The 15,004-nt window shown below is 41.9% G+C and overlaps 1 protein-coding gene across 1 annotated transcript in view; it reads left to right on the forward strand.

The window, feature by feature from the left end:
• HPGDS (hematopoietic prostaglandin D synthase) overlaps positions 1-15,004 on the forward strand; it is a 64,556-nt gene that overhangs the window by 30,468 nt on the left and 19,084 nt on the right. The window contains exons 2-3 of the mRNA XM_044276851.1: positions 3,769-3,910; positions 13,476-13,568. Of these exons, the coding sequence (XP_044132786.1) occupies positions 3,778-3,910; positions 13,476-13,568 (226 nt within the window). The 5' untranslated portion in view covers positions 3,769-3,777. The remainder of the gene's footprint in view (positions 1-3,768; positions 3,911-13,475; positions 13,569-15,004) is intronic.

A 15,004-nucleotide genomic window follows, 5' to 3' on the forward strand; every position in this document is an offset into this window, starting at 1 on the left:
CTTTAATTTGAGGGAATTTACATCCAAATCAGGTGAACAGTGTAGGATATACAACAGTTTGCATATGTGCCTCCTACTTGTTAAGTAACTAAAAGTAATGGGACAATTGGCTTCTCAGCTGTTCCATGGCCAGGTTTGTGTTATTCCCTCATTATCCCAATTACAATGAGCAGCTAAAAGATCCAGAGTTCATTTCAAGTGTGCTATTTGCATTTGGAATCTGTTGCTGTCAACTCTCAAGATGAGATCCAAAGAGCTGTCACTATCGCAAGCCATCATTAGGCTGAAAAAACAAAACAAACCCATCAGAGAGATAGCAAAAACATTAGGCGTGGCCAAAACAACTGTTTGGAACATTCTTAAAAAGAAGGAATGCACCGGTGAGCTCAGCAACACCAAAAGACCCGGAAAACAACTGTGGTGGATGACCGAAGACTTCTTTCCCTGGTGAAAAAAACACCCTTCATAACAGTTGGCCAGATCAAGAACACTCTCCAGGAGGTAGGTGTATGTGTGTCAAAGTCAACAATCAAGAGAAGACTTCACCAGAGTGAATATAGAGGGTTCTCCACAAGATGTAAACCATTGGTGAGCCTCAAAAACAGGAAGACTAGATTAGAGTTAGCCAAATGACATCTAAAAAAGCCTTCACAGTTCTGGAACAACATCCTATGGACAGATGAGACCAAGATTAACTTGTACCAGAGTGATGGGAAGAAAAGAGTATGGAGAAGAAAAGGAACTGCTCATGATCCTAAGCATACCATCTCATCAGTGAAGCATGGTGGGGGTAGTGTCATGGCGTGGGCATGTATGGCTGCTAATGGAACTGGTTCTCTTGTATTTATTGATGATGTGACTGCTGACAAAAGTAGCAGGATGAATTCTGAAGTGTTTTGGGCAATATTATCTGCTCTTATTCAGCCAAATGCTTCAGAACTCATTGAATGGCACTTCACAGTGCAGATGGATAATGACCCAAAGCATACTGCAAAAGCAACCAAAGAGTTTTTTAAGGGAAAGAAGTGGAATGTTATGCAATGGCCAAGTCAATTACCTGACCTGAATCCGATTGGGCATGTGTTTCACTTGCTGAAGACAAAACTGAAGGGAAAATGCCCCAAGAACAAGCAGGAACTGAAGACAGATGCAGTAGAGGCCTGGCAGAGCATCACCAGGGATGAAACCCAGCGTCTGGTGATGTCTATGCGTTCCAGACTTCAGGCTGTAATTGACTGCAAAGGAATTGCAACCAAGTATTAAAAAGTGAAAGTTTGATTTATGATTATTATTTATGGCCTGACTGTATTTCCTATTACATAGCCAGAAGGAATAGGAAATACTCAGGGAAGCGCAGGAAAAAGGATCTTAGGGCTCATTCAGACAACTGTATGTGTTTTGTGGTCTGCAAAGTGCGGATCCGCAGAACACAGATACCGGCCATGTGCGTTCTGCATTTTAGCCAGCCCTATGATAGAAATGCACATTCTTGTCCACAATCTCGGACAAGAATAGGATATGCTCTATCTTTCTTGCGGGACCACAGAACAGAAGTACGGATGCGGACAGCACATGGTGTTCTGTCCACATCTTTTGGGGCCCCACTGAAATTAATGGGTCTGTATCTGTTTCACTAAATTAGTGTTAGCCCTATGCCAAACTGGTTCATTGGCACAGTGGGTCCACACTCGCTGATTCATAACAACCAGTTCTTCTTAGTCTGAAAATTCTCTGGCTAATGAGGTGATATGACCAGAGAATCGTGGAGAATGCTGGTTGGCTGGGTGATAGACGTTTTAATATACATGGAGAGGATTAATGTACGGTGGAGACCGTCATATAAGGAAGATTCTGTTTCAGCTTGCATCCTTAGTCATGTTACAATATCTGTTAAATGGTCGGACATTGAGTTATATGTTAGCCACCTCTATAGATGGCACTAGGGAGAGTTTTCTTTTGTCCTGGAGGGTAGCTATTTGGCATGTCCACTAGATAACAGATGTCCTTCAGGTTTCTGAATATCCAGTGTAGAACTGAGCATAAAGACAATGTGGAAAGGCACCTTATCACTTCCCAGGCTTTCACTAGATTCGTTTTAATATTTTGCTTCTTTGTCCTCATCCTTTCCATTTGAGGTCTGTGGACATTTGCACTCTTCTCTTGTTTCATCTTTGCATTTGCCAAATCGGCAGGCTATTCCAGCCGGGACCAGCCTTCCGGATCCAGCATTGCCGGACGCTACCAGAATGCAGTCCGGCCACATTAACTATAATGTGGTCTGGGGGGTGATCCGGCCGTGATCCAGCAAATATGCAGAGAATCAGCCGTACAAATACCAATGCACACAGCAGTTTTGGTCTGACTGATTCCAAGCATTCTATGCTGGAACAGCCTGCCAGCAGTGTGAAACACTCTGACCAAATGAGGTCTGTGGGCAGAGAAGAGCATCAGTGACCGTCAGTATATTACTTGCCATGCCTTGTGTACAGTCTTGGATTCTTGTAGCAGTATAATGTATAGTGAACGTATAGTTACTACACAATACAACAACTGGCGTATGCATCGGTAGAAGATTCAAAATAATGAGTGAATTTAAAGCAAAAGATGGTACGTAGCATGTTTGCCATTTTTAACGGCGCAGATTTAGGCTACATGCACACGACTGGGCTGTTTTTTGCGGTCTGCAAACCGCGGATCCGCAAAAAAACGGAAACCGCATGTGTGTCTTCTGCAATTTGCGGAACGGAATGGGCAGCCGTCAATATAAATGCCTATTCTTGTCCGCAAAGCGTGGACAAGAATAGGACATGTTATTTTTTTTAGCGGGGCCGCGGAACGGAGCAACGGATGCAGACAGCACACAGAGTGCTGTCCGCATCTTTTGCGGCCCCATTGAAGTGAATGGGTCCGCATACGTGCCACCAAAACGGCGGCTCGGATGCGGACCCAAACAACAGCCGTGTGCATGAGGCCTACAGTTGCCTCACTTTTAGGGACATCTAAAACTTGTACCACAATCCCATACTAGTTTTCGCCCTATGCGAAGACTGCCACACTTAATCCAGCTACATTCCCTAAGATATTGATTAGGCAGGCTGATATGAGCACTGCATAGTTACTTATGTGGGTCACTGTTATGTAAAATGGAAATTATGATGTCCTTCTAACTGTTACTAGAGTTGAGAGAATTTCTTAAAAGTTCGATTTGGTTGATTCGCGGAATTTTACCCAAAAATTCACTTTGTGACGAATTACTTTCGTAAGTAGCGGATACAATGACATTGAGCTGCGATAGCGTCGCCCCCGTCATTGTACCCCTCAGATGCCGCGTTCATACATGATCGCGGCATCTAAGTGTAAAAATGACCCAAAAAATATATAATTATGAAACTTACTGGCTCCATTTGCTCGCGACGGGCCTGCCTCCGCCATATTGCTTGAAGATCTTGGCCAAAATCCTGTGCGGCGCGAGATTACGTCATCACGCCGGCTGACGTGGTGATGTAATCTCGCGCCGCACCAGATTTCGTCCGAGATCTTCAAGCAAGATGGAGACTGGAGGCTGGCGGCCCGTCGGGACCAAATGGAGGAGGTACGTTTGAATTTTTTTTTTTTAATACTATTTCAGGTTAAATCAATTCGCTGACATGAAGCACGAGGAAATTCGGCTTCTAGGTGAATCAAATTTATCCTGAAATTCAGATCGAATTCCACTTAGTGGGATTCGATTCGCTCATCTCTAACTGTTACATATTTTATCTGTTGCAGGATTCAATCATGCCAAACTACAAGCTGACCTATTTTAATCTAAGAGGTAGAGGAGAGATCATTCGCTACCTGTTTGCCTATACAAACACTGAATTTGAAGACCATAGAATTGAATTTAAAGACTGGCCTGCACATAAAGACTGTAAGTTCTGATCTGATGCCCTATGTATTTTTATGTTGCATAAACGTGATTGAGTGTCGCTTATATTCAGTTGGACATTATTCTGATTAAATCATAAAACAGAGCAAGCCTGATAATTATAATAGAGGTAGGATCAATGTGCTCATAACAGAGTCTGCCAGATATATCACTTGTAGTTCCTAGACCCTAATGATAATTTCTAATAGTGCTTCCTCCTACCAAGTGCCATTTACTCGTATAATACTTGTGTCTTCCTTTGGGGCAAAGAAACTTTGCCACATGGAAACATTACCACTTTAATTGCCATGCAATGTTAATATTGTTAATATTTCATCATTGAAGGCAAATAAGATGCTGGTTCTGCTAATAGTGATTCAGCTAGGACATTTCAGCCCCACCCCTGGTGACTCTGATAGCATATCACCTTTCTTGCAGTGAAGAGTGCTGGCCTGGTTCCTTGATGAGCTGTATGCTGTCCAGCAGTTTACCACTGTTATAAGCATATGGCAGACACCATTTTCGCCAGTTATGCATGGTGTGCTTGCTCCCCCTAGTGGGGGTGCAGGCCAGTGAACGGGCCGTTGTAGCAGCAACTGCAGGAGAGTGTCAGGAGGCTGCTTCCCTGAGCCCCTTCTCACATGCACATTGAAGGTAGTAGCATGGTAGCACTAACTTCTACTCAAGATGGCCCTGCAGATGAGACAGCTACAGCCATTTGCTGTACATACGTCCGGTTGTAGAGCTAACGATGAGCATGACCACAAAACAGATGAGAAGCTGGTTCCAAGAAAGCGCAGAAGCGTTAGGGTTAGGGTGGGTTCACATCACGATTTGGCCATCTGTTTAAAGTGCATAAAAAACTTTTATGTTAATGGGTGCCTCAGACAAATGCCATACAGTAGTATCCGTTCACCATGTATCGCTGGATTTTTTCTTCAGCTTAGTTTGATTAAGAAAGAAGTAGCTATAGAATGTCTTTCCTGTTATGTGATAGAATGTTGTAATAGGTCACATGTGCTGTAAGTGTAGAGTGACTCCATAGACCCTTTAAACAGTGACCTCCACAGCACTCCGTCCCCTTACCAGTGACCTCCACAGCACCCCGTTCCCTTAACAGTGACCTCCACTGCACCCCGCCCCCTTAACAGTGACCTCTACTGTGCCCCGCCCACCTTAGCAATGACCTACACAGCGCCCTGCCCCCTTAACAGTGACTTCCATGGCACTCCGTCCCCTTAACAGTGACCTATAATAGTGAAGAAAAATGGCTGAGTTGTTATGGAACCCGGTGTAAAACTGTGTGTATGTCAAGACTGAAGGACCTTCAAGCTTCTATTGGCTAATAAGGGTCCTGTGACCGTGCGTATGTCAGTTACGATATGAGTGAAGGACTGGCAAACTTCTATTGGCTAATAAGGGTCATATGTATGTATGACCGTATGTATGGCAGTTAGGAAGAACCTGAGAGCTCCTACTGGCTAATACATTTTTTGGGGAATAGCTCAAAGAAGGTACGTCCTACAGAGCTGAGAACTTTACAAAAACCTTCCCAGACACCCGATTTACCTATGTGCCAAATTTGGATGCCTATAGAGGACAGACAGACAAACAGACATGTATATAGATTTTAGAATTCATCTAAGCCTTTTTTTTTTTTTATCTGTTCACGACTCCTGCTTTCACCATGTCCTGAGGTAAACTATTCCACTGACCTGCAATTCTAAAAGTAATGAATCCTTGACTCCTCTGTAGACTCAACTTTTTCTTCTCCAGTCGGAGGCTGTGCTCCATTGTCTTTTTAGGGGATTTTAGATGGAACAGCTTTTCACCATATTTTTTGTATGGCCCATTTAAATATTTGTATGGGTTAATCATGTCCCCCCTTAGATGTCTCTTCTCAAAAATATATAAATTTAATTATTTTAACCTTTCCTCATAACTAAGACTCTCCATGCCCCTTATCAGTTTAGTCGCTCTCCTTTGTACTTTTTCCAATTCCAATGCATCCTTTTTTTTTATGGACTGGTGCCCAGAACCAAACTGTACATTCCAGATAAGGCGGCATCAACGCTTTGTAAAGTGGTAATATTACCTCCCTGCCCCACGAGTCCATGCCTCTTTTAATACATAACAATATCCTGGTGGCCTTAGAAGTAGCTAATTGACATTGTATGCTGTTATTTAATCTATGATCTACAAGGACACCCAAATCCTTCTCTATAAGTGACTCTCCCAGTGTTACATCACCTAGGACATATGATGCACGTCGATTATTACTACCAATATGCATAAATTTACATTTATACACATTGAACTTCATTTGCCAAGTGGATGCCAAAAAACTCAGCTTGCTTGTAGTTTATGGACATCTTCTATAGACTGAACAGTACTACTTGGCTTGGTGTCATCTGCAAAACTAGAAACAGTGCTATTAATCCCACCATTGATATAATTAATAAATAACTTAAATTATAGAGGACCGAGCACTGAACCTTAGGTTACACCACTTATAACCCGGGACCATTCTGAATAGGAATCATTGACCACAACTCTCTGGACACGGTCCTTCAGCCAGTTTTCAATCCAATTGCAAACTATATTTTCCAAGCGTATAGAACTTATTTTCCTATTAAATGTCTATGAGGGACAGTATCAAAAGCCTTTGCAAAATCCAGAAACACTACATCCACAGCCTCTCTTCTGTCCAGTTCCATCAGATTTAGTACATACTGAGGTATTCTTGTCTAAAAGCATTGCTTCTAACCAAAAATTTCTCTGTTTCAGACAAAATGTCTCTATAGCAGCACACAGAGGCCATGCGACTCCATATTCGTTATGTGCCTATTCCTAAAGCTTCCTGTTGTATCTTGATATATGATATTTTATACCCCATCTATATCTAGAAATTGTATACTTTTGGCTTATACCTATTGTTTATGTTGCGCTTCAGAATTTTTATTTTATTTGTGTATTTTTTTCCTACATCCAGCAACCAAACACTGAATAGTATGTACAAAATGTCCCCACGATGCACTGCAAACCATAATCAGTAGAGTTTTGTTAGGAGTTTATGTAATCTCTTCCTGGCAGGAAACCTATATATTGTGTACTGAAGACAATAAACATGATGTAATTCAAGATTGTTGCAAAGTGTGTCAGAAAAATTAACTGCAAAATGATAGTAAAAATCTGAGCAATTTTATTCTGACCAACCTAATGTATTGCAGGATCAAATGCAGATTGTAGAGGACTATTTCCTTTCTTTTAACTGGAATATACAGAACTTTTTGCATTTCATATATAAGCATATAGCTACTAAATTGGGGACATTATATATCAATTGTATCACACAGCACCTTTCATCACTGGACGGATCATACTGTGAGTCAAGACTATCTAGTAGAAGTGCTGCTGGAATAAAATGTAACAGATCTAAGGTTTTACTTCTCACTATAATTTGCATTTTTGCAATTTCCTCAAGTATGCCTATGTAATACTAGGTCTGCTGCATTTGAGTAGCCATAACCATGCATGTATAAGATTATGTCTGACAGAAAGAAACCACTGATAGGACTTCCAGATTGTACATTTAGTTATTGTATTATAATATATTCTCACTTTAGAGCAGGGATGCCCAAGACTACAGCTGATGCAAGACTACAACTCCTAACATGCCTGGACAGCTAATAGCTATTAGGGCATGCTAAGAGTTGTAGTTTTGCAAAAGCTAGAGGGCCGCCTGGTGTTTCTCAAGCTAAAGCTAAAGTTTAAAGTGGTTATTTGGTGTAAGCACGGTGGTAGACATCTCAGAAGTTTGCAGAATATGTTTCAGAAAAATATTATCCTTTCAAGGTCAAATTGTGCAAAAATAGAGAAGGAATGATGATTCCCTTCGGAAAATGTGTTTTAGCAACTGTTGAAATGAAAGGTTGTTTTAATAAGGTCTTATGAACATGATACAGAAAAGCTGTTGTACAGCAGGAATTTTATATAATAGGGTGTCTAGGGCCTACCAGTAAATTTTATTTTATTTTTGCAGTAATGATGAGGGCATACACTAGCATTTTAGTTGACTTAGTTGACACAAACATGGGGCCGAATTTTGGTCTGTGCTTTCGTACTGCAAAAAAAAAACCGAGCATGTTCTATTTTTTTGAGGTGCAGACTGAATCTTCTCAAATCAAGTGAATGGGTCTGCAGACAGCTGGTGCCCCATGGGATGAACCCTTAGAGTTGAGGAAGGAGTGGATACAAGAAATGTTTTTGAGTTGGAGGTGGCAGGAAGCGCTAAAGGTTTGGTTGTGTGGTTAGAAGGACAGGGCAGTATCCAAAGTTATCCCAAGGCAGTGGACTTGCGAGACTGGAAAAAGTGTGGCACTTTCTTTGTGCCACTATAATTTATAGGTTTCTTGGGGGGATGCTGAGTGACATGGCAAAGATGATTAATTCCGTTTGCGCCATGTTGAGTTGTAAAAAGCTGGAGGAAACGAAGGCAAAAATATATATAGACAGGCTGGCAATATGGATCTTAGGGAAGTGACTGTCACCAGAGGTGGTATTGAAAGGTAAAGAACTCTATAAGCTTTTCTAGGTCAAAGGTATACTGTAAATAGAGAAGAGTAGGAGGAAGGAAGGAGCCGTGAGTGACATCAACATAGTGAGGATATGGAGGTGGTGTGTGAATGGGAGACACTGCATGTTTAATTGGTGAGGTACTGTATGAGAAAATCTGTTTAGTTGGTTAGGTACTATATGAGTGGCAGGTGTCTGAAGCCAAGAGATCACAGAGTTTATAATAGGAGGGAGTCGTTGACTGTGTCAAAGGCGGAGGACCGGTCAAGGAGGAGGAGCACAGACTAATGACGTTTAGCTTTGGCAGCTAGCAAATCATTGATGACTTTGGCTAGGGTGATTTAAATGGTAGCTTGTCAAAAAGTGAGTGGGATAGAGGTGCAAGGATAGTTCAAAAAGGGCATGTTGTTCTAGGAGTTGTGATGCAAATGGTAGTAGTGAGATTTATTTATTTTTCTCATGTAACCCTGACATATGCCACAGCACTTTACAGACATTATCATCATCCACTGTCCCCCATTGAGGCTCATAATCTAAATTGCCTATAAATATGTATTTTCGAGTGTTAGGGAAACCAGAGTACCTAGAAGAAAGCAACACAAACATGGGGAGAACATACAACTCTATGCAGATGTTGTCTTTCTTCAGATTTGAACTTACCTTTGCTAACCACTGAGCCACCATGCTGCCCATGCTGGATAATAAGGATGGTTCGAGGGAAGGCTTCTTGAATATCCGTGTGATGATAGCATGTTTAAAAGAGGAAGGGAATACACCAGTGGTTAGTGATAGGTTGAACAGGTGGGTTAGAACTGGGATAGGTAGAGTGGCAAGGTTAAGGATTATGTTGGATGGGATTGTGTCAGAGGCCAGGTGGTGAGGTGTGATTGGGAGAATATGTTGGAAGGCTTTTCCTCAGTGATAGTGGTGAAGCAGGTTTTGTGGGAAGAACACCAAATAGTTGTGTAGATGAGTTGTAGGGATTGTTGGTAGAAGCTTTCTCAGATGTTGATATTTTGCTTTAAATACTGTTGAGGCATTATTATTATTATTATTAGGTATATTATGGAGGGCATTGCTACTAATGGGGCATTATTGGGGAGCATTATCACTTATAGTTTTATTACTAATTAGGACAGTCTGGGAGCACTAATGCTATGGGGGACTATCTGTATGGCACTGTTAGTATAATATTTGTGTGCATAGGGGAGCACAGTGGGTGTAGTATTAGGAGTAGCAGCAGGATGACAGAGATTTTGCAAGCCACAAAATGTATACACTTCACAGTCCCCCATGTGCCATAGTAATACTCGTGTCTTCTTACATTTATGTGGTAGTGGGGGCTGCACACAACCGACCAAAAATGTCTGCCTGTCTGGCTCAGAGAAGAAAAGGAAAGCAAAATACTGAAATCCGTGGATTTGCACCTGACTGCTTCTTTTAAATGTGTTTTATTCTGTTTATTAATAAGTAAAGTCACTTTAAATTGATTCGGGGATGGGGGTGCAATTTGCCTGCTCTGTGTAAGATCCTCACCTGTCTCGCACTCCGGTGTGACCAAAAAGGGTCCTCGTGGAGGTGCAGGACAGGGTTACACGTCTTCACTGATACACCAGCTCTGACCCCTTTGCGAACCGACGCAGGGACGCGTTTGCATGTGCGCTGGAGGGGAAGACTGCATAGGTTTCGGGGACAGCTTGGCCGGGCTAGCAACACTACTCTGCTGTCGAGCTTGTCTCCGGTGCCTATTGTGGATTCCATTCCGGTGTCCATGTCGGCACGCTCGCGCACTCTCGCAGAGCCTGTCGTGCCTCCGCGTGTACGCTCGAAGACGGGTTTGAAAGGGTATACGCGGTCGCGCGTACGCGCTTCTTATGCGCTTCGCTGACCAGCAATGGGAATAGCACCTGGCCACAAGTTCAAAGTAGATTAGGGGGCCGGCATTGGTCTAATTGACTAATGACCGACCAAAGACTTGTACACAGGTGTAGGGAAGGATCATGACCTATGGTTCCCTGGGATTTGATAGCAGGCACATAAATGGTGGCCTTCCAGGTCGGTCAGTGCCCACTGTTATCTTCCCTTATACAGGTGCAGGTCAGTACTGTTTACTGCTGACTGAAGTTTGCTTGGACTTCGTCCGTTCCAGTAGGACCCAGGACCCAGGAATTTCTGTGTCGCATGCGTTAACTTGGCAAGTTACACAAGGACTTATGCACGGATCGGGACTACTCCTGGCTTCCCTTTGTTTTGTTTGCCTGATATTAGCTCCATTAGCTTCATCTTTACTGGTCTGTTTTGTTGGTGCCTTGCATTACACTCTGCCTAGGAAGCCAACTTACTTCATTCAGGCCTTAATGTCACGATTCCTGTACTCCAAGCTTGACAGAGAGAAATCTGAAGCCTGGTAGGAAACAGAGAACTGCCTGTGCTCATTCATTCTGCACTATGAAGGCTCCTTTGACTGTACTATTCTGCATTACATATTTACAGACACTTCCAGAATACCATATAATGGGAGCATAAAAGCAGTTGAAATGAAAATCCAGCACATTTGTGTTCTTTCTTACTCCCCCCAATAAAAAAAACAGAACATGATGGTAGGTCTGTAATAGTTTTTTTGTCAGACACTGCCACAAGACATCCTTTCAGGTAGTAAGTTAAACATAGAATGGTTGATTCCTCTTTCTGTGCAGAAAGACCTGGCTGAATACTGCCCTTGAACGTCTGATCAGGCTTTCAGCCTCTGAGCCAATCAGGGCAAGCTCTCACCCCCACGCCCCCTCTTCCTCCCAGTGTCATGTGATCCTCCATCTTCTTCCTCCCTCATGGTTTTCCCACTAATATTCACAGTAAAATGGTACAGTTTTGTCTGAAACAAAAAATCAGGTTTTGTTTGTGAAATTAGTAAAGAATCCCTTGCTCGTCTTTTGTGGCTACACTTGCAGGTAAACCTCTCCACTGAAGTCTATAGGAGTTATGCAAAGAGATTGTGAAAATGCTATAAGGCCCCTTTCACGCGGGCGAGAATTCAGAGCGGGTGCAATGCAGGAGGTGAACGCATTGCACCTGCGCTGAATCCGGACCTATTCACTTCAATGGGGTTTTTTACGCAACGCAGGCCCCATAGAAATGAATGGGGATGCATGAAAATCGCAAGCAAGTGCAGATGCAATGCGATTTTCACGCAAGGTTGCTAAGGAGACGAGGGATGAGTTACCCTGGACCCCATTTACTTTATTATTTTCCATTATAACATGGTTATAATGGCAAATAATAGCATTCTTAATACAGAATGCTGATAAAAGGTCCATTGTGGGGTTAAAAATAAAAAAATATATAACTCACCTCATCCACTTGATCGCGCAGCCGGGCTGGTCTTCTTTCTACTTCTTCTTGAAGGACCTGGCTGGAAAAGGACCTTCGGTGACATCATTGCGCTCACGACGTGGTGAGCGCGGTGACATCAGCGCAGGTCCTGCTGAATGTGGTGACCGTAACGATGTCACCAAAGGTCCTTTTCCAGCCAGGTTTTGCAAGAAGAAATAGAAAGAAGACCATCCCAGCTGCGCTATCAAGTGGATGAGGTGAGTTATATTTTTATTTTATTTTTTAACCCCACAATGTACTTTTTACTTAGCATTCTAAACTGACTGCAATTGCATACCTACTCGCACGATTTTCCCTAATCGCAGATGCAACGCATCTGGACCTAATCTGGACACGCTCGTCTGCAAGGGGCCTTACATGGCGTCCTCAGGGGACGACTGCCCAATATCCTGAGGACGCCAGGTAATGGTGAAACATGTCAGGTGGGGCAGCACGACTAATCTGTTTTAGCGACAGTTGTAAAATGCAGTGTTTATTGTAATAGGAGACAGAGCAATGAAATGTGAAGTGAGGAGGCTGTCAGCAGCTCATAGTCCTGGTCTCCTGAACTAAGAGGTGTATCTATCAATGTCGACACTGTTGCAAAGAGTAGTAACAACACAATTACAAACTGTGACAAAACACAGCAGTTCTCAACTGCAAGTTTTTATCCTTTTCTTTCCTTTCTATTAGAGTAAATGCACACGTTCAGGATTTATGTGCGGACAATTCGCACTAAAATTCGCAGGTGTTCACAGGGAAATCCGTGCAGTCAATCCTCTGATATGCATGCAGATTTGATGTGGATTTTCTGCATGCGGATTTTACTTTCCCCATTGAAGGGAATGGAGAAAATCCGGTCAGGAAAAATTTAATACATTGACATGCTGCGGTTTTTATAAGCCGCACCGTAGGTCAAAATCCGCATTGAAAAAAATCTGCATCGTGTGAATGAGAATTTCAAATTCTCATAGAATACAATATACATGACTTAGTGTGCGGAAAATCCGCATGCACTCCTGATCGTGTGCATTTAGCCTTATAATTTTAATTTAAAAAAATGTTAACTGACTTTTTAAATGGGTAAAAGGCAAATGAAAAGAAGGTGCCTAATAGTCTATGACCAACAGTAATAAATGATCATTTATTTGTTTTCACTTCTTCATATCTTTTCTCTCTCTGTCTTTCCCTTTTCTATATTTCTCTCTTCCCATATTCTTTTCTCCTTGTCATTGTCCATGTTCATACAATTAGGTTATGTTGCTTTTGACTTCCATTACCTGAGGTAATAGCACAATACCACTGCGTGACTGAGCTGGAATGACTTGGTCTGCCGCCATTCTTCAGTGTTCAGTGTCTGCATTTGATAGTCTTTCTTCACAATGAGTTCCATTTAGTGAAATCGCTGCACCTATTGATGGCTGCACAAGCTATAATTACAGCAATTTATCACCTTATAATGTTCCTGCAATTGATGAATAATATTGGATCTGTGAATAGATGGTAAGGTTCCTATTCATGTATTGAGTAAAAGAATTGCCACCAGGAGTGTGACTGGAGCTGTTAAGAGTTAAATACAATTTTCTATAAAATTGACCTTATTTTACCCTGTTGTTTTCCACAGCATACCCATTTGGAAAACTCCCAGTTTTGGAAATTGATGGGACTGTTTACTATCAAAGCCTTGCCATTGGGAGGTATCTAGCCAAAAAAGCAGGTAATTTAATGTATTTCACATACATACAGTATGCTGGTATAGTAGGTAGCAATTGCACTCAAATGGTTTGGAAGTCCAAAGTCCCATCTGCCAAATAAGAAGAGACCAGTATAACAACTATCTGTAAAGTGAAAAGCATGAAAGGGTGTGTCCAAGTTCTTAAAAAAAAAGTTAGCCATAATAAAATAAATTATGCTCAACTATTTCATCATCTTCTTGGCTCCAGTGGTGACATGCCCATATACCTACAGACACCACTGGCATGGCTGCTAACACCAGTGAATGGTTGCTGTGGTTAAATGGAGTATATGTGGATGTAAAAGCTGTGACCGAAACAGAGTGACATCAGTGGGGTGAGTACATGTTATTTTATCATTTTGCTACAAATGCTAGTTTGGTAGTTTTTTTTTTATAACTCAGACCACTCCTTTAAGTATAACCTTGAAATGACAAAAGTGCAAGTACGCATTAAAGTCAGATATAGCACATAGTAAAGATTAAGAAGGTGACAAGAGTACCACAGAGATTTCAGCACTTTAGCATCTTTACTTATGCTTTAAAATACTCCGATGGGAAAATCTCTTTCAAATGGCGAAATAGGGGTTGACAAGACTTGACATTTTATAAGTAAAGAAAGTGATAAAAGATTTAGATACATCACAGGTCAAAGACTCGCTGATCACTTTGCTGAGGAGGGAACAAGTGCATAGGTGACTAATAATGGGAAAGTTCTGAAAACTTCATTGGTGTTTGGCCAGCTTCTGTATTCATGATATGGGAGGGTATTTTAGCCCTAACACTTGTAATGCCCCAGAGTAGCATTACCACCTGTTACGCCTTTCTAATATCTCTTATGGTTGATTCAATGTCATCATGTGTGATTCCAGGTTCAAAACACTGTCCATATCTTTTTTCCTGTAATGTTATGTTGAAATGTAATGTGCATGGTTCACCAGCAGATGGCGGCAATAATGGCAGAGCTAGTTTGCCTAGAATAGAACCTTCTATCCATTCTAGCTCTCTCTAGAGAGGGATGAGTTCAGTTAGCTAAGAGTTAGTTAAGTCTACCCCCTGTAAGGGGAAGGGTGTGCAGCAGGCCCTTGTCCCTGCTGGACAGGCCCTGCTAAGGCCAGTAGAGCACCATTAGCTCTTCTGGAACAAAAGAGAAAAGCAAAGAGCTTCAGACGCCATCCTGGATAAAGATAAAAGACAAAGAGAAAGATAGAGGCCTAGATAAAGACAGTCAGACTACAGAAAGCTAAGTTCATCAGAAAGTAAAAGTTTCTAATTTTTCCTGATAGCACAGCAGAGCTAAAAAGTGACAGATGTAGCCATAATTTAAGCCAAAGCCTACGGGTAACCAAGATAAAGTTGGAAGATTGTTCCCCGATGCAAGTTTATTCATGTAAAGCTGTTTTCAACGTTAATACAAAGTC

The sequence above is a fragment of the Bufo gargarizans genome, chromosome 1 (genome assembly GCF_014858855.1).
Source record: "Bufo gargarizans isolate SCDJY-AF-19 chromosome 1, ASM1485885v1, whole genome shotgun sequence".
NCBI classification, from domain to species: domain Eukaryota; kingdom Metazoa; phylum Chordata; class Amphibia; order Anura; family Bufonidae; genus Bufo; species Bufo gargarizans.